The sequence below is a fragment of the Ambystoma mexicanum genome, chromosome 5p (assembly GCF_040938575.1).
Source record: "Ambystoma mexicanum isolate Mex_15411 chromosome 5p, UKY_AmexF1_1, whole genome shotgun sequence".
NCBI classification, from domain to species: Eukaryota; Metazoa; Chordata; class Amphibia; order Caudata; family Ambystomatidae; genus Ambystoma; species Ambystoma mexicanum.
The window spans coordinates 835,904,935-835,925,125 of record NC_090930.1 but is presented as its reverse complement, the minus strand read 5'-3'; the positions used below and the strand labels follow the sequence as shown (position 1 = coordinate 835,925,125).

Sequence of the window (20,191 nt, the reverse complement as noted above, 5' to 3'; positions counted from 1 at the left end):
TCTTACCTGGTAATGTTCTTTCGATGGGATGGTCCGACGACGTATTCCCTATCTATGACATGTAATCACCACAGCTGTGCTGCTTCGGAAACTTTTTCGGCGTCTGCGTCCTGCGTCGATGACGTCGATGCGCCGTCGTCGAGGACCTCCTCCGACGTCCGACGTCATCCGATGTGATAAGTAGGACGCACGACGCCCATAGCCTCAGTTGTAGTTTTTTCCCCCAGAACGTGTGACATAAGTCAACTGCCAGTCAGACACAAAGCCTTGCGGAACGTAAGCTGCAATCGCAAAAGAAATTCTGCAGCGGGGAAGGCAGGGCGGGAGCGATATGGAATACGTCGTCGGACCATCCCATCGAAAGAACGTTACCAGGTAAGAAAGTAACTTGTTCTTCGAGGGGATTGGGTCCTCCGACATATTCCATATCTATGACAGACTCCCAAAGCAGTACCAGAGCAAGGAGGAGGGAAAGAATTTAGAATCAAAATTTTAGAATAGCCAATCAAATAGCAGAGCAAAGGACCGCCTTGCCAAAGGCCAGATCCTGCCCTGGGATGGCATCGAGGGAATAGTGACGTACAAATGTATGCACTGAAGCCCAGGTGGCTGCATCAAAGATGTTGCGAATAGGAACACCCCTCTGCAGTGCAGTAGATGCAGCCACACCCCTGGTGGAATGGGCCCGCAAGCCAGCTGGTGGGTCCTTACCCGCCAAACGGTAACACTCCGAGATGGCTAAAATAATCCAGCGAGACAAAGTCTGTTTCGTCACAGCTTGCCCCAAACGCTTCCCAGCGTAACCAATAAAGAGTTGATCGTCCACTCTGACCCGGGACATGCGTGAAACATAAAAGCTTAAAGCTCTCCTAGGATCAAGCCTATGGAGCCTCTCCTCTTCCTTACCAGGATGCGGAGGAGGATAGAATGCCGGAAGGACAACCTTCTGGGCCAAATGAAATTCCGACACTACCTTCGGAAGAAAAGAAGGACGAACACGAAGGACAACCCTGTCCTTGTGAAATACAGTGAAGGGAGGCTTAACTGAAAGTGCCTGTAACTTACTCACTCTGCGAGCGGAAGTAACCGCAACTAAAAACACAGTTTTCAGAGTTAACAGCCTCAAAGGGCAAGAATGTAAAGGCTCAAACGGAGCACCCATAAGAAACCTAAGAACAAGGTTTAAATCCCAACCAGGCACCAGGAAAGGTGACGGAGGGAACACATTAGTGAGCCCTTTCAGAAACTGTGAAATTAAAGGGATTTTAAAGTAAGAACACTCTTCAGACGAGCGCTTAAAGATGGACAGCGCCGCCAGGTAACCTTTAATGGTACCCACTTGCAAGCCCCTGTGGGCCAAAGAAAGTAAAAAGGACAGAACCATGGGGATGTCACATGCAAAAGGATCCACATTCTGAACTCTGCACCAGTCGCAGAACTTACGCCAACAGCAACGGTACAGAGACTTAGTTGCTGGCCTTCGGGCCGAAAGCAACACCTCCATCACGTCTTCAGGGAGGTCCCAATCCTTATACCTCAACCTCTCAGAAGCCAAGTGTGAAGGTTGAGGGATCTGACCTCTGGATGGAGAACCTGACCCCCCTCCCATGAGAGCAGATCGTCTCGGTAGGGAAGACGACGTGGAGGGCAGATGGACAAGTCGAGAAGGTCCGGGTACCACCTCCTCCGAGCCCACGCCGGAGCAATGAGGATCATCCGGGAACCGAACTTCCGTAACCTCCGCAGCACTTGCGGGATGACGGGGACTGGAGGAAACGCGTACAGCAGCGGGAATGACCACTCCACCACGAACGCGTCTCCTAAGGCTCCTTTTGGAGGAAATTCCCGCGAGCAAAACCTTTCGCACTTCCGGTTGACACTGGAGGCGAAGAGATCCACTTGAGCGGTCCCCCAAAGGGCGAAGATCTCCAGGAGAATCTCCTGAGCCAACTCCCACTCGTGAGAGATCGCGCTCTGCCTGCTCAGAGCGTCCGCCGTCACGTTTTCGGCTCCGGCCAGATGAACTGCCGAGATTGAAACTTCCTGCTGGATGGCCCAGAACTCGAGCTGCATCGCGCCTCCCTGCACAGAGGAAGTGACCCTGCCCCCCCCTTTTTGTTGAGGTAGTGCATGGCCGCTGTGTTGTCCGTCAGGATCAGGACTATCTTCCCTCGCACAGACGGTAGAAAAGCCTTCAGGGCTAGCCTGACGGCCCTCAGCTCCAACAGATTGATATGGAGTCTGGACTCCGACGGAGACCAACGACCGCTGACTGTCAGCCCGTTGGCATGAGCTCCCCATCCCGTGAGGGATGCATCCGTCACGATCGTCACCTCCGGCCAGGGAAGCCAAAATGGAGCCCCCTTCATCAAGTTGCCTTCGACGGCCCACCACAGAAGGTCCCGGGCAACCGAGGACGGCACCTGAATCGAGTCCGACATCCTGCCGGAGGACTGCGACCATTGCGTCTTGAGTGCCCACTGCAAAGATCTCATCCGCAGGCGAGCCTCTGGCACTAGAAGAATGCAGGATGCCATGAGGCCGAGCAACCTCAAGAACTCGAACGCTGGGAGCGTCTGGGCATGCTGAAACTTGTGCACCATCTGCTGAATGTGAAGAGCCCTCACCTGGGGAGGAAAACACTGCCCCAGGGAAGTGTCGAGCACTGCTCCGATGTACTGGAGCCGCTGTGTTGGCGTCAAATGGGACTTCTTTAAATTGAGGGAGAAGCCCAGCCTGTGAAGGGAGCGACAGGTGACCGATAGATGATCCAGGACTTGCTCGGGAGAGCTCCCCCTGATCAACCAATCGTCCAGCTAGGGGTAGACGTGAATCCCCCCTTGCCTGAGATGCGCTGCCACCACCACCATGAGCTTGGTGAAAACCCTCGGGGCGGAGGTCAATCCGAATGACAGGACCCGAAACTGAAAGTGCGAGTCGCCAACCGCGAACCTCAGGTACTTCTTGTGCTTGGGATGGATCGGCACATGGAAGTAAGCATCCTTGAGGTCGAGTGACACCAACCAGTCCTGAAGCTGAAGGGCCTGGAGGACTTGAGAGAGAGTAACCATCTTGAACTTGTCCTTCCTGAGGAGTTTGTTCAAACCGCGCAAGTCCATGATGGGTCTCAATCCCCCGTCTTTCTTCGAAATCAAAAAATAAGGGGAATACCATCCCTTGTTCCTCTCCGCTACAGGCACCAGTTCTATGGCGCCTTTCTCCAGCAGGCCTTGAATTTCCTGCGCAAGGAGCAGATCCGGACTCTGCAAAGAGAGGTTCCCCGGTGGATTGTCGCGAGGCCTGTGCCGAAAGGGAAGACAGTAGCCATGGGTTATGATCTCCAGAACCCACACATCTGAAGTAATGGCTTGCCACTCTACAAGATGCTGCGCCAGCCTTCCCCCAACCGGCGAACCATGGGACATGGCCTCACGACTGAGTGGGAGCGGCTGCGGCGTTACCTGAGGGCAAAGAGGCAACTGCCCGAGCGGCCTTGGCACCACGGGTACCCTGTCGTCCACCTCTGGTACCCCTGCGTTGGCCTCTTTGACTGCCAGCTCCTCTCGCTTTACTGAAGGATGAGTAATAGCGAAGGGAACCACCCCTCCACTGCTGTCCCCTAGGACAAAAAGGCGGAGGTTGGCGAACTGCAGCGCCCAACGACTTCGCTGCAGCTTTTGAGGTCTGCAACCTCTCAAGGCTCTCGTCAGCCTTGCTGCCAAAAAGGTGTTCACCGTCAAAGGGCATGTTGAGGAGCCGGGACTGCACATCAGGAGCAAACCCCGACTTCCGCAACCACACAAACCTGCGTATCACGGTGCTCGCCGCCATGGACCTACTGACGCATTCAGCTAAGTCCAAACCCGACTGAACGGACTCACACATGGCATCCTTACCATCCTGGACCATAGCAAGGAAACCATCCCGTTCGTCCCCTTCGGGAATATGTTCTGCCGCTAACGCAACACAGTTCCACAGAGTGTGCGTGAAACGTGACAAGGCACAAATGGAGTTGGCCGCCTGAAGCGCCATACCACCAGAAGAAAACACTTTCTTCGCCCAGCCATCAAAACGTTTGTCGTCCCTATCAGGAGGGATGGTAGGGTACGACGCCTGCTTCGCCGGGGCCGTGGCCCCCTGCACCACCAAACTCTCCGGAGTGGGGTGCCTGGTCAAGTAGCAGGGGTCGCCACTGGCTGGACGGTATTTTCGCAACAAGGATCTGCCCACCGCCGGGAGACTCTCCGGAGCAGTCCGAGCCGCCGCCACCCTTCTCTGTAAAGCCATATGGAACGGCAGAACCGGGTCAGTTGGGGGACCAACATCAAGGATGTCTGTCAGATCATCCTGCACAAACTCCCCTGGGGGAGCAGACCATCCCAAGTACTCAGAAACCCTAGCCATAAGGCGCCGGTACGAGGAATCAGCATGAGAGCCAGGCTCAGGCCTACAAAACTCCACCTCCGGAGAGGTGTCCAGTCCACTGGCATCATGCAGTGACTGTCTCAACTCGTCAAACTGACTATGGCCCGAGACTATTTCATCCGGAACCTGACTAGGAACCAGGCCCTCAGAATCCTCATCCGCCTCTGAAATATAGTCCAGGTGGCGAAAAGAAGGCACTCGAGAGTGCTTGCTCTTAACCAGAGCCTTCCTAGGGGGTCCACCCGTGCCCTGGGGTACCTCCGACACGAAAGGCGTCGATGGCGTCGAGCGAATCGGCGCCAGCGTCGAGAGAACCGGCATCGGCGCCGAGAGGATCGACGTCGAGGAAATCGGCGTCGACGTCAGATGCAGCGCCTCCAGAATCGGCGGCGTCGACACAGCCCTCGAGGCCGGAGCCCCGAGCGTGTCCCTCGACGACCTGAGCGTCGACGGCATCGACGACTTCCTCGGAGCCAGAGCCTCGAGAAAGCCTGTCGACGCCCTCGACGCCACAGACGTCGATGCCTTCTTCGAAGACCTCACAGGTGCACACGGTCTCGAACGCGTCGAGGACCGGGACCTGGAACGGGTACGTCGAGAACGAGTCCCCTTGTCCGAACGGGACCTCTCCCGTGACTCGTGCTGACCACTCTTGCGAGCGGTGTCTCTCGACCTCACACGACCGACCCCACTCGGGGGCGCGGACGGCTGAGTACCCTGCGACTCAAGAATCGCCAGCATCTTCTTCCCGAAGGAAGCCCATTCCTCCGGCGTCGCACGGCTGGAGGGGTAAGCGACGTGCCGGGCAGAGCCCTCCGAAGAGGACCTGGAAGACGACCGGTGTCGGCGCTTCCGAGAATGCCTCGAAGAGGCTGAGGAGTGGCGAGACCGACTCCTAGAAGGAGACCCACGAGACTTCCGACGATGACACGGAGAGTCACCCCTCGAATCATCCGTCGAAAGCCCCGCAGACTTCGACTTCCGGGGCTTGGACACCCGACCTACCGACAACTTCTTCTTACGTTCGCGTAAGGCTTTGGATGTGAGCGACTGGCAGTCGATACAGTCATCCGTGTCGTGGGCCTCCCCGAGGCACCAGAGGCAGGCGTCGTGCGAGTCCGTCACCGACATCTTGGACCCACACTCCCTGCACTTCTTGAAACCCGGACGCGGGGTCGAAGACGAAGTAGACATCTTCTGAAGGATTTTCACAAACGAACAGGTTCGAAGAATCGAGAAGAACAGAACTCCAAAGAGTCGAGGCGTTTAAACCGAGAAACACGAAGCAACACGTTCGCGGAAAAAACGGAACTGAGGCTATGGGCGTCGTGCGTCCTACTTATCACATCGGATGACGTCGGAGGAGGTCCTCGACGACGGCGCATCGACGTCATCGACGCAGGACGCAGACGCCGAAAAAGTTTCCGAAGCAGCACAGCTGTGGTGATTACATGTCATAGATATGGAATACGTCGGAGGACCCAATCCCCTCGAAACCATCTTACTGTACTGTGAAGCTGACAGCCGTTCATTTGCCTAAGATACAAGTGTGCAAGTATTACCTGAAGCTAAGAGAGTGGCACCAAGGCATCCAGGTAATTACTTGGGCTGATAACTTGCAGAAAGGTACAGGAAAAGTTGTGGAAAGGAAACTGCCTGTTTGTAGAGACTATTCTGACATTGACTTAACCTGTAGTGCAAGAGACTGTGGAAGACAGAGAGAAGTAAGTCTCAAAGGCAAATACAGGTTGTTATTGTGGCAGACAGACAAAGAGGCCTTTTGAAGAAAGTTATTCAGAGGAAGATTGCCTTGTCTACTTAAAGTTGTTGAAGTACTTTGAAGTATATCTTGTCGAAGCCTGTCTAAAAGTACGAATCACTGAAGCTGTGGTAGTAGCCCAAGGGACTGAAGCTGTAGTTGTATATATGGTTGTCAGTGGATGCAATATTGTAGCAGTCCAACAAAGAAGAGTACTGTGAGACAAAGGTGACTGTTCTCATAGAGAATGGAGTAGACGTGAAGTTATTAAAGTTGAAGCAGCAGTACTAAGAAGTCAACCTGACAAACATAACATTGTGAAGTCCAAAACTGTAACCAAAACAAAACTGTTAGTCAGGAACTGTGTATCAATGGTAGTTGTGAATATTGCAATTCTTTTTGAACTGTGGCATGTCTTCCTGAGGAAGGTGGCAAGGTATTGTGGCTGGGATGACCATTGGAGCCATTTGGAGAATGAGGAGAGTGGATGTTTCATCAAGAAGAGATCTGCCAGTGGAACTTTGATTAACAAACTTTTTCATTGACTTTGAAATACCAAGAACTGATTTGAGACATTAACGTCTTTGGTTGAACACAAAAAGACCTGACTTCGAATCCTGGGTAACGGAAATCACCTAGGACATTAGAAGGTTATTCAGAGACTGTGAATGTTGTTCATGTGATATTACATTGCCATATACATTTTTGTATATTTGTGGTTTAGTGTGAGGGACAGTTATCCTGTGTTAGAGAGTTTCCCCCTAGCTTTGGTTAGGCAGGGAAATCCACAGCAGATTAGGGATAGTTAGGCATTTTTTTATACTTTTTCTTTAAGAATAAAATGGCGTATTATAACAAATCATCAAACAGTTGTCTGCCTTGCATTACTGACTCCTCACAACACTTCTTTTAACATTCTATTCTGAGGGGCAATTCCTAGCATCTGGTCAGAAAACATTCTGGTTTTGTTTTGATATACCCTACTCTTTATGAAGAAGTACCTGCCTGGCACTTATGGTGGGAGAGGGGGTAGACAAGTGGCCCGAGTGTCTCCACTTGTAGTGTGATGCTGGCCCCAGGGTTGAGAAGAGGTGGGGTGTAAAGTTTTAGAGGATAAACGAAGGAGACAAAGGATGAGAACCCTACCATAAACTAGAGATGACCAAAAAGTGTTAGAGGAACAACCACATGACAAAGCTCTGAGGGGGAAGACGTTGAGGGCCAGAAATAAACAGAAGGCTTAGTTCAGAGCCCCTTAAGACTAAGCATAAGATGAGGTGGTGTTAGGAAAGAATTTCTTTTTGTAACTTTCCCTCCATATTTTTCTATGTAATTCCATCCTTTTTGCTCTGTTTTTGATCCTGTCCTGACTTTTTGAATGGAAGTAAAGCCTTCAGCTTCACTTTCCTTGCCCTTCGTTGTTTTAGGGAAACTGATCAGTCCTTCAGATTATCATTCATGGGAAACTTTGTTTCCCTTTTGAATTCCTATACTTTTCAACACTGCAAACAGCACTGTAGAGTGCAGTGCAATGGGGATACTTTTGTATCACCCTAGCTTTTTATACATTGGATATTTGTTTACTTTTATATGTGCCTAGAGACAAGCAGCTGGTGGCAGTAGTTAGAGTTTTACAGTTTTTGCATTATTCTTGGTGTGCACATTCACATTTACCTTGTATGGCTAGTGAACATGGCTAGTGCCTCAAAATGGCCGTGCCTCGAGAATTACGCTTGTTATTTGGCCATATTGTTGTTTGGCCTTCTTCCTGCCTTGGCAGGTCAGGAAATCCCTTATACGGTCATGCCCTTGCCCAGGAAATCTGCAGCTTTCGCAGGCTTGTGAGCCTTTGTGTGTGCGTGGCACAGGAAGGAGGCTGGAACTGTCTAGTGTCTAGTTCAAGTCCACATCCCTGGTGTCAGAAAGTCTGGGTGTGGGGTGAATATGAAACCAGTAGTTGTCCCTGATTGGACAACTACAGGCTGTTTGAATGGGTCAGATCCTTACCATTGATGGGCTTGGACTTGTTTCCAGCTTGAATCCTGGATAAAAGGGACTCCTGCAGTAGGTTCTTCAGATTTACATTGGAGCCAAGAATCCCTTGAAGAAGAGCAACTTGCTGAAGATCCGAAGATGACACCTGGAGTGGCCCAGCATCCCTTCCTGTGTCCGGCCCAACTAAGCCCTGCTCCTCTGCCTGATCTTCGAAGACCCTTAGTGGTGCTTCAGCGCTTGGACTAGCAGGTCCAACTAATCTCAATGCTTTCTCGAGGATCTAGCCCTTAAGAGTCTGTGGAAGCGTCCATGGACTTCCCTGTAGAATGACCAGCTCTCTCGTGGGCTACCTCGCCAGAACTGTCACTGTTCTGAAATGAAGCCTAGAACTTAAGTGGTCGTCAGCTTATGCCACAAGTCGCCTTCTCCCTGAATTGCAGCTTCCCACCTTCAAGGGAACCTGCCCTGGAGCATCTGCTGTGACCGCGATCGGAAGGAAGGCTGCCATCACCTGTGTATGGTGATCGTCACTGGAACTTGCCTTCCTCCATCCCGTGAAGTGTCCCAGAGAGGACTCTATAATTGGATTCTGCATTCTTCCGCTGACAAGGGTTGCATTTTGCATTATCAGCCGACCAGAGCAATCCTCAAACATGCAACGCCTGGGCACCTCTTACCTGGACCAGCAGCGGAAGACCGAGCCCCCAGCGACCACCAGACAATCCACAAAGACATCTTGAAAAAATCTGAGTCAGGGGCATAAGTAAGCATCAGTGTGCTTGCCCCCCCCTGTCCTCCATAGTATAACATTGGGAACAAGTCCCTTATCTCCTGTCTCCCCTCCACTAGCCTTTGGTCATCGAACCTGGGTCAGGGATACTGCCCCTGGGTTGGCCTTGCGTCTGGAAGAGAGGAGAACACTTACTTTTCTCTGGTAAATTGGGGAAGACGGTTTTATTAGTTTTAAACTATTTATCACCAAAAGCCTAGTGCATCCTTCTAAAGAGAAGACATACTGGCGAGAAACACTATTGAACCCTGTGACTTTTGGGCATAAGGCCCCATTCATTTTAAAGTTTGGACTTCTCAAGTTAGGGTATTGCTTGTGTGATTTGGTTTCCATCATTTATTGCATCCAATATGTTTATCTGCTTTCCTTGATGAAGTTATCTGATGTATATTGTAACCTATGGTGATTGTATGTATTTGTATTATAGAGCGTTGTGTGATAATACCACCTGTTAGTTTCATTTTCCATTGTGTTCATAAGGGCTAAAATAAATGACTGTATTTTTATAACAGACTGTCTAAATTTAATTATTGTGTGCTATACTGTATAGACTCATTTAGGGGCCCTGACCACATTCTCGTGATAATAAGCCTTGACTGCTCTCCATTGCTACCTCGTTTGGGTTTCGGTAACCACTACACAGTTCCCTGTTCATCATAAATAGGATGGTCACTTAAAATCTGTCAACTAGACCAAATTCTACAAATCCATCTTAACAGGTGTCAAGAAGAAGAGTGGGCTGGTGGGGAGTGGAACAAGGACCCTTAGCAGGGTAGGTGATTGGAGCATGAGAGCTACACCCAATAAGTACTCAAAGGCAAGCCGCTCCTACTGGAAAGATTGGGGTCTTCACTTAGAGACAGACCAGCTGCTGCTGGACCGTAAGTATTGGAAACAGAGACAGCATGAGGAGCCGATCTCCAGCTAGATACTGAACTGAAAATAGGTTTGTCAATGGGAACCAGAGATGTAAAGTTAGTCCCTGTAAAAACCGTGAGCGGCATGGGAATGCTGTGAGTTTCTCCAAGAGACAATTGAGCGTCAGTTTATTCAGAAGACATTCAGAAAAGGCTTTTTGCTTATCTTTGCCTCATTTTTGTTTCCCATTACTATTTCAAGTCCCCAAATAAAAACATTAAATGGTACTTTTACTTTCCGGTCCATTTGGGAAATTCACATGGCTTTGGGACACCCAACACAAAGAAGATCATTCTAACAGGAAAGTTTGCTATTTGTAAAACATCTGTGGCGCCTATCAATATCAATGCATTGTTGTTTTACTAGGCACACAGAAGGTTTGCTAGCCTACTGACGCTAATACAGATACCTTAACCTGCAGTACATAAAGCATGTGAATGCTACACCTCTGAATTTAGACAGCTTGTTAATGCCCTTGCACCCATGACATCTACTCATAATCAAACATATGCTGCCACTTAGTACACTGTACAATTGAAAAGGATGGAGCAGCGTAATAGGAGGGTGGAAGCACAATGGTGCAGACATTATTGCCTAGAAGTTAATTAATCTATGTGGTCCAACCTAAAACCTACAAAAAAGCCATCAAATTCCCCAAAGAAACTGTTTCAGACCAAAACAGAGACCGCTGGTAAGTAATCGAAAAGTTTATTTAAATAAAGGTTTTCCCCAACTAGCCCTACCACCTGCTTTTCATCTATCTCACTTTGCAAATGTCTTCTTCCTTGGAAAAAATGTAAAACATAAAAGGAAACGTTGGTATTTATGTATTTTATTTATTGTTTATTTGTAAAGCACTTATAGACAAGTGTAGTGCATTAAATCGGTATGAATGCTGAATGTGAGTACTGACGAATTTCCTTCAGATACACAAACCGGTTCAACAAAACTATCAGGATGCTCCCTTCCCCGTGGCGACAGTAGATCTAGAGTCAGTTTCCAGGATCATAAACTAAGTGAAGAGCACTGAGTGGGCAATGGATCCAATCGCAGGGTGGCTTTTGCCTCAACAGCCACAAGACTTGGCCAGGGTGATCGTTCTTCTTCATCTCAGCTTTTAGATCGATTAATTGCCCTGCAATTAAAAGCTAGGACTATATCCTGCTGCTGAAGACACATACCACGCCAAAACAGACAAAATTGTCTTTACACCTTACATTAACAATCCGTTTTGTAAATGATGTGAATGTCACCTGGAAATAATGCTTTGCAGACAGCATTTAAAATGGATTCCTGTGGAAACAGCCTGCGTACAGCAGGTGCCAAATAAAGGCAGTTTCCAGAGGAATCCATTTTTATTATGCATGAACCTCTCATGCAGGTGTACAACCAATAGATTTTGCAGATGGAGCAGGAAGGATGAAGAGGGAACACATTGCTCGCCCTGTCTCCCTCTCCATCTGTAAAACATTTTCAAAATAAATTGCACGGCAAACCCTGGCGAAAAGCTTTTTATACCTAGGTTTACCACTCTGGGTCATCGAAATTGACACACAATGGAGTTGATTTTTGAAGTTCCCGGAGTGTAAATGGATGGGCTAGCCCGTGGGAAGCCAATGATTTCCCATGGAAACCACCTGGTTTTTGTACCAGCAAAAAGCAGGTGGTTTCGACAGGAAATCATTGTAAACGACACTGGCCAATGCCATGCATACATGGCAGGCGGCATTTACTCTGCTTGCAACTAGATTAGTGTAAAAAGGTTTCACCTATCCCTTTACACTTCTCATTTGCACTCTGCAGTGAAGATGACGAAAATTGCCTGGAGGGGACCTGTTTGCACATGAGTGCAAACGTAAGCGTTCCCGTCCAGGCATTTTGCATTTGAAAGAAAATGAGCTCCAATTAGTTTAAATTGGTCCCTTCAACTGAACTCCTTTGTTGCTGTTAAAAACATTTCCCGTAAACATTCAATCTTCAAGCTTATCCTGATGATCCAGGTCTAGATAGGGATATAGGGAGGGAGAGGAGAATTTAAAGTAATACCATGTTCAGTAAATGCTACTACCAATTACCAACCAATGCTAAAATTGATTACACCCTTCTTTGATACTACACATCAGGCTCTGGCATTAGTTGCTGCTGTTAATGCAAGGCTAGATTACACTAAAGCATTGCATGTGGATGCCGCCTGGGTTCCAATTCAAAGAAAGCAATGAACACAGCAAGATTGATATTCGGTCTTCGGAAATGTGACCATGTCACTCAACCCTACAGATAAGCAATGTAACAGCCACTTCTCCATAGAAACAGGCGCATAGTTATAAAAACAAACTCCTAACCAAAACATTGCAACAACTAACACATAAGAGCCAGCCACTCTGCTACCACACACATCATTGTATAAACGTACCGATCAGTGGCGCCTGAAGAGCAGTGCCACAGGAAGAAGCTCTACTATTACTACTGCCTTATTTGAAGAGACACTTTAAGAAGCAAGTGCACCTGTTCATTTGCATGATTTGCATTGAAGTATGGATGACAAAAAAATGTTTTAGAGTGAAATATATGTTTACTTGTCTACAAGCAGGCCCCCAATGGTAAAGGGAATTACATTTTCAAGTCCATAAAAATCATTTTATCACCAACTTCAAAAATGAGACATAAAACATTCCCGCTTCGAAATCCTATCTTAGCCAATGATGTCACTGATACCAGGAAACTGCCCTATGCCCTAGAGTTCACTTCAATCTAGCGTGTCTGTCTCTCACTGCACTGGGCTGTCTCATAGGTAAACTCAACCCGTATGTTCTATCCTCTGTTCTTAGAAGCAGGCACCACATGGCGCCTGCTTATTTTCTTCTCCGTCGTTTAAACTAGCTTTCAAGAGGATTCATAGATGCACAGTTCTTGCAGAAACACAAGGAATAATCCTCCCGTTTAGCTCAGAGGGCCATCCTTCTCGTTTTACTTCAGGTCTCGTCTGAAAGTTCTCCTATGCCACTCGGTTAGTACTGGATCAGTGCCCAGTGAGGCGTCTATAAATGCACCCAATCAACCCACGTGAAAAACAGCTGTGCTTCGTCTCCACTGGGCACCGGTGAAGGGATAACCTGGGCCACCGTACGAAGCCAGGATCGCAGCTCCACTGTGACAAAGGAAAGAAGCACAGAACTCTTCTTCGCAAAAGCTTGCTTGGCACCACCCTGAGCCATCATCTCCATTCCACTATGTGGTGTTCTGCTTCTCTTTTAGAGACGGGGTGTTGGAAAGTTCCTGTGTTTCCAGAGGCTCGGGTAGATAAACAGGAATACTCTTTGGGGCTCATCTGAAATAAAATGCAAATTGCATGGAGGGGACAATGAGCGTTAGCACTTACATGCTGTTGGGTTCCCTGCATGAAATGTTATTTACAAATAGCCTTTACTCTTTAGTTTAACGCTCCGTTTGGTAAACAACTAAAAGCCGCCTGCAATTTACGCGTTGCAGGCAACGTTTATGAATGGATTGCTATGGAATCTGCCTGCTACTAGCAGTTGCAAATGTGAGGCAGATTCCCTAGGAATCAATTGGTTTTACGCCTGCATGAAAATTTCATGCAACCATAAAACCTACTGCTCTTCCAAGAAGGAGGGAAAAAAGCATAGATGCAAACTCTACTTTGTTTCCCTCCTACCCCTTGGCAGGGCACGAAAATGCCCTGGAGGTTAAAGGTAAAACGTAAACGGCTTTGCGTTTGCACCTTACACTGTCAATCCACAGAATTAAAAATGACCCCTTGTATGTTAGGAATGCACTGATACTGTGCATTATTGCCTTGCCTTGGTGTACTGTAGAAATCTGGGTTCTGGTAATATGACTCTGACTCCATGGTAATTATAAGTGGTTCTTTTATTAAGTCCCAGCATATTATATCCAGTTCTTTGAGTCATATATACAAGATGGTAACTTCCAGGTTACAATGGCAAACACTGGCATCCTCTCTCGCTGTGGGCTACATCTCAACTGCCTCTACTAGAACCCCAGTCATATCACAACATTCCATCAGGTAGCATTCTATGTCGGTCAAAGCCACCTTCTCGAGATTCTACAAGGATGCAGGAGAAAGACACATCACTACATATCTCCCCCTATGAACAACCAAAACCACACCCAACTAAACCAAACACACACCCATGCAAACACTTCCAAAATAATGCACATGCATCATCTCACTCAAATGAGACATTCTGCCAAACGACATCCACGAACATCCTCACTGCAGTGGAACAAAACTCGACAACAATGCCCCTTCCTCCTTTCGGCTAAGTGAAGAAGAGACATCACCAACCTCATGAAAATACCATTACCAAACGTTGCACACATTTAGTCACCCAGACATCTCACCAATGTCCAACTCCAACATACCACGATACAACAAACACTCAACTCCCTCACACCCCCTCATTCACAACACAAAGATGTGCCTAGACACACTACTTCCAACCAGGCTGAGTATATCCGATACTCGGGTAGCTATTTCACCAAAACTCAGTGACCCCACCACCCCTCATGTGCCCGTGTTGAAAGTACTCTTCACTTAACAACTCAACTTTGGAAGAACTACAATACATCCACACCACTAGCGTAACACACTCAGTTAAACTCATTACCTTGGCACAACATTTCTAAAATTGCAGCTAGTAATAACAGTGTTCACACTAGTTCAAAACTAATAAAATCTCTAACATGTATAAAGAGTCCCACTTGCAAAAAACAATTATTAGTGCAGCATGCATTAACTCTTCCACAAACATATTTTGCAATTCTGGACAAACCACTTCACTTTAGAGTCCATCTGTGGGAAGAAATTCCATTAAACAGCCTAAAAACCTTAAGCTTCCTCATTAAACATGTACTAAAATCATTATAATCTGCAATCTTAACGGAAGCCACGACATCCACACTACTTCATCCATACCACCTCAATCACACCAAGGACGTCTCAAAATTGAACCGCCCTCTCATGACATCTCATGACAATTTTGCTTGAACACTACTAACAAGAACAACTACCATAAACAAAACAATTTGTTATATTTGCTGCTACTCGTGGCAGCATCTTGTAGACCAAAAGTACCTTTGGGGACACGGCCCCTCTCCCAACTGGCCACTGGACCGCCACCTATCCATTGCAGCCGGCATTTGTCCTCTCCAAAAAAAAAAAAAAAACTTCTGCTGCCACACTCGACCCAAACGTGGCTTCGCTCCTCTTCCGGCGCCACAATGCTGGCAACGCACTGCTGCCGACAACCTTTTAACTTCCATTTTCTTTTGCCCCATCAAAGTCAGCACACCTAAACTGCGCAACCAACCTCCTCTTAATGTCAGCCCTCTACTCACTAACGGCCCGACACACCGTTATGGAACATCATTGCTTCCCCCTGTTCGCGGAAAGCACCTCGCTACGAAGCCCCGACATGTCACTGCACCGTGCAATGTCGTAAGGTTCTTTTCTCAACATTGTTCCTTGGGCTTGCTCAGAGCTCCTGCAGAACCGCACGCTACAGTCAAAGAATTCCATTAGATCACCGACTCCCTCAGCAATGCACCTGACGTCATCACTCTTGGCTGGCGGTCACAGAGAAAAGAGCTCCACTCTCCAACCGTCATCACAGCCCCTCCAAGCCAGCGCTGACCAAAACACATCTTCACCCGCTTTTACTGTATCTCCTCCAGCGCCACGCCGCAGCACCTTCCTCTGCTCCAACACCGCGCCCGCTCCCAGAAACAGCTGGCCTTCAACTCGCACTGCTCAGCTCTCCACTTCAGGACCGCATGACACACGGCCGACACCAAGGTAAGTAATGTGCTCTTGGAGTCGGTCACACCTTTTGCAATCACTTGATGGGCATACTGCCATACCAATGGGCTCTAGCCCCTCGACAACTACTCAAGCACAGGATCTGAGCCACACATAGCTCACTTCCAACGTGCTCTACAGCAACTGCTCCAAATGATATTCAGCTCCCAGGTGCTGGACCATGACTTCTATATCCCAGCAGACTTCAGCAAAAAGCCTCAAGCTCCCCCTAGCGCTGTAAAGGCCCCCAGGACCCTTCTCTGCATAGCATATGGCTCTGAGCTCCTTCAGGCGCCTTGCAGATGAGCTTCAAGCTCCTTTTAGCAACTTCTCTGTCACTCCTAGGCGCAGCTTAAGCTCCAGCCTCTTCCAATGCGGCTGCCCTTGGCTCCAAGCCCCCCAGCTGCGCAGCATGGCTTCCCAGTTATCCAGGCGTACCTCAGACTCCAAGCCTCTTCACTTGCTACTGCCATGGGCTCCTAGCCCTTCATGCCACAACTTTGGGTTCCCAAACCCCTTCAAAAAAGTCACTGGGTCTCTTGATCTTCACTGTGCTTGACCTGCACACCTGCTGGCAGGCCCTGGCGCAGCTACTTATCTCCTGCACCTGTGCCCTTTGCGCTGGGCCCTTCTGCACCTACTGACTATATGCGCTCGCCCAAACCTGAGAGAGAGAGTCTTCTTTGGTTTGAGAGGCAGTGTTTGTTCCTTCTTCTGTGCTGTCCCCCCAGCACAGCCAGCATCCTCGTCGCCAATGTAGAAATCTGGGTTCTGGTAATATGACTGACTCCATGGTAATTATAAGTGGTTCTTTTATTAAGTCCCAGCATATTATATCCAGTTCTTTGAGCCATATATACAAGATGGTAACTTCCAGGTTGCAATGCCAAACACCGGCATCCTCTCTGTGGGCTACATCTCAACTGCCTCCACTAGAACCCCAGTTATATCACAACATTCCATTAGGTAGTATTCTATGTCAGTCAAAGCCACCTTCTCTAAATTCTACAAGGATGCAGGAGAAAGACACATCACTACATGTACCTTTCTGGGTTACAAACAAAAATGTGGGACAACATCTTGTGTATGTGTGGATAAAACATTGCCCCTACCATCACTGCCCTTAATTATGATGATCTGTTAGCTCACATACATTTCATACCCGAGTCTCATTTAAGGAAACCAATAAGGATGATATACTCTAAGTGTGTGACAGTGTCTAATATAGTTGACAAGCTCCTGGTTGATCTACAAGTTGTGGGCCAGTATTCTACATATGTCCAACTGAAACTCCAGGTGGAGACGGTATCTTAGAAAATCTGGTATCCACATGTCCAATCTAATGCTCCAATTTGGCAACGTATGTTAGACAATGTGATTTACAGTCCAAGGAGTTTACAGTAGTGGCCAAGGTAAAGCTTGCGGGTAATTAGATCTTGGGTAACGGGTGCTTCATGGAGAGGTGGATACCCCTAATCCTTCTTTACTCTACACCTTGAAGGAATCAGAGAGGTTGTGTAGTCTCCCTAAAGCTGAATATGGAATGAGATGTATGCAATTATGGCACAGTATGTGTTGTGTTATGTATGCGGTTTGCATTTACATTCAACTTCTGTTAATACATTATTTTTAGTGCTGAAAGGCGGTCACTGATCAATTACTGTGCCCACATTTTGGATTCCCACGGGACAAAAGGGTGGAAGTAATTTTAGTAAATCAAGGTAACATTAATCCTTGGATTCTCACCTTGCGTGCAGAGTCCTTAGTGGATTTGTCATCCTTTGTCTTCCCGGGAGCTGTTTTGCCATGTGGGGAGCTTGCTGCTGGAGGGGCAACACCCAATCTGCTGGCCAGGCTGCCCCGACGCAGAATATCACGCATGACACTGGACTGGCACTTTGTCTAAACATTTTCCAAAAACGTGAGATAAGACTATGAATATATACAATTAAAGGAAAATAAAGAAAGGAAGGGAAAAAAGAAAGAGAAAAAGGAGGCAAGAGTAAATACACATAACACAAAAGAATATAGAGCTGGATAAACAACATTAAATAGAAAGAAAAAGAAATCAGCATTTCAGGCAAAAAGCACGAGAAGACAATCATGACAAAAGAAAATAGAAAGAATCAAATAAGAAAGGGCATTACATTGATAGGAAAAAAATGAAAAGCAAAATAAAGGTTGAAAAGCGTGACAAAAAAAGTGCTTGTAAAACAGACAACATGAAAAAAGAAAACAGACACTGGGAAAATGAATAAAGCTAACTAACAAAGAATTAAGTCAACATAAAAATATTGGTTTTGTTTTACTTACTGTGCCTATTTACATAGTGTGGGGCTAAACCCAGGGGGCAGCAGATCACTCTGCATAATAGGAAGTAGGGTCATAGCTTGGTGGGTTACAGATGCATTTTAGGGTGTTTACAGAGTGCAGGAAGCAAAAAAGGCAAGGGAGGGCTGATGTAAAAGCCAGGTGGATAAGAGCTATTCAAATGGAGTACACAGGATGGAGGAGCATAGACCAGAAATGCGTAGGTTAGGAAGTGGGACAGTGGAGCATAAGTAGAAACATTTTGAGTTCTCTTTTGAATTTCTGTAAGGATGCAGTGAGTTTGAGGTAGCTGGTAGAGAGTCCCAGATTGCAGCAGCATAAACTAAGAAAGCCAGCCTGTTTGCCTTTTCTTTGTGAGTCTTCTGATTTTTTAGGATCATTGCATTTGAGCCGTGTGTGTTACAAGTTATTCAGAGTATGCTCTTAGGTAGTCAAGTTTGATAGAACAGAGGACTTTTAAGATGATGCATAATGGTTTAAACTGTATACTGGCATGACGGATAAGTAAGTGGTGTTCAATGAGTGTCCAAGTGATGAGGTTGAATTTTTGTTGTCCTGTGGTCATCTGCTGATCTGATTCCCCTTTCATAAGCATAGTGTGTATCTGTGCCCTGCTGCATCAGAATTCTGAGTTGCAGCATCTGCTCTACCAGTGGCACAGAGCAGGTTCAGAAGTCAAAGCTGTCCATTTGACAGCTGCAGTGACAGCCAAGTCTCTGCAGCGCAGGGGCCACATTTAAGATATGCACGCCTGTTCCAAAACTATAATGATCAAAAATAGCCCATGATGGTGACGGGGTAAACTCTAAGAATAAAGCCTTGCTTTTAACAGCTAGACACCCTATACTGAAGGTGTTACTCTACGCTGAGCCGCTCTAGGACGCTATTAGCTTATTAGTTATTATTAGGCTTTTAGCTTACCATTAATCTATTGTGCTGATCCTTCATCACACTAATCCACTTATTGCGATACTTTATGCTGAGCCGTTCTAGAACGTCACTAATTTGCTCCTACCTTACTAGTGTTCACGTTGCCTAGTATGTATTTGATCATAGACGCTATCGACTGACACTGAGTGCATTTGACAAATATTGCTATGTCCACAACTAATATGTTGCTGTGTTTTTAGCACTGGTACCCATGCTAGGCGTAGTCTTCGTGCCTAACCACCAACCTATAACCTTATACGGCACCAGATGTGTGTACCTCCAGTACCCAACCATGAACCGCTTTTCTCAGGAAATCAAGGCCTCACCTTTCCTACCTGCGCTCAACTACAACTTCCTGGACTCATCTATAAGGCCAACTCATTTCTTACCCACGTTAAACCTCGATTCCAAGATGCATAACATAGATCCTTGGGAGGGGGGGCAAACATTACCCTGCCCCTACCTAGCCATATCCAGTCTGCGTCCTTAAGCTATCCTTGCCCAATTAAAGACAGAAATGTCAGACTCAGCGCTAGACTCCAAACTAAATACCAGCCCCCGTTTAACACCCATCACGTGAATTCACCCCCCAACCTCACCCAAGAACTGTACCGTACCTAGTAAAGTCTCAACTAAAGCCACAAGTAACTATAACAAGTTACCTAAACAGAACAAAGTAAGTGCCATGCCCACTTAAAGAATCTAGACAGACTATTAAGGGCGCACTAATTAATGCCAGATCACTGGTAGCGATTGCGACTGACATCACTGATCTAATCACAGCCAACGACTTCCTGGCTATAACCGAATCCTGGCTGCATGATGCAGCAGGACCTTCACTACTACTCGCTGTACCTGATAAGTACACAATTTTAAGAGCTGACAGGGTAGACTCCAGAGGTGGCGGCATTGCCATCATAGTAAAATCAGACCTAGACCTTAGAATAGCCACTACGCCTAAATTCTTATCCTGCAAACTACTCACTCTTACAAACACCTGCACCATAACTGTCCACCTATTATACAGACCGCCATGGCCCATTGGCTCATTTGAGGCAGACATGATGGTATTACTTTCGGATAATACTAAAACGTCTTCACAAAAACTAGTACTAGGTGACTCCATCTAGGATTTAATGACCCTAATGATCACCAAGCATTAGCAGTTACCAATACCCTCACAGAACGAGGTTTTAACCGA

The 20,191-nt window shown here is 47.3% G+C and overlaps 1 protein-coding gene across 3 annotated transcripts in view; it reads right to left on the bottom strand.

The window, feature by feature from the left end:
• The window catches only part of CFAP70 (cilia and flagella associated protein 70), a 1,359,754-nt gene that overhangs the window by 844,766 nt on the left and 494,797 nt on the right, over positions 1-20,191 (bottom strand). For all 3 annotated transcript variants that reach the window (XM_069613256.1, XM_069613257.1, XM_069613258.1), the window contains exon 11: positions 17,476-17,631. In XM_069613256.1, coding sequence (XP_069469357.1) covers positions 17,476-17,631 — 156 coding nt within the window. The remainder of the gene's footprint in view (positions 1-17,475; positions 17,632-20,191) is intronic.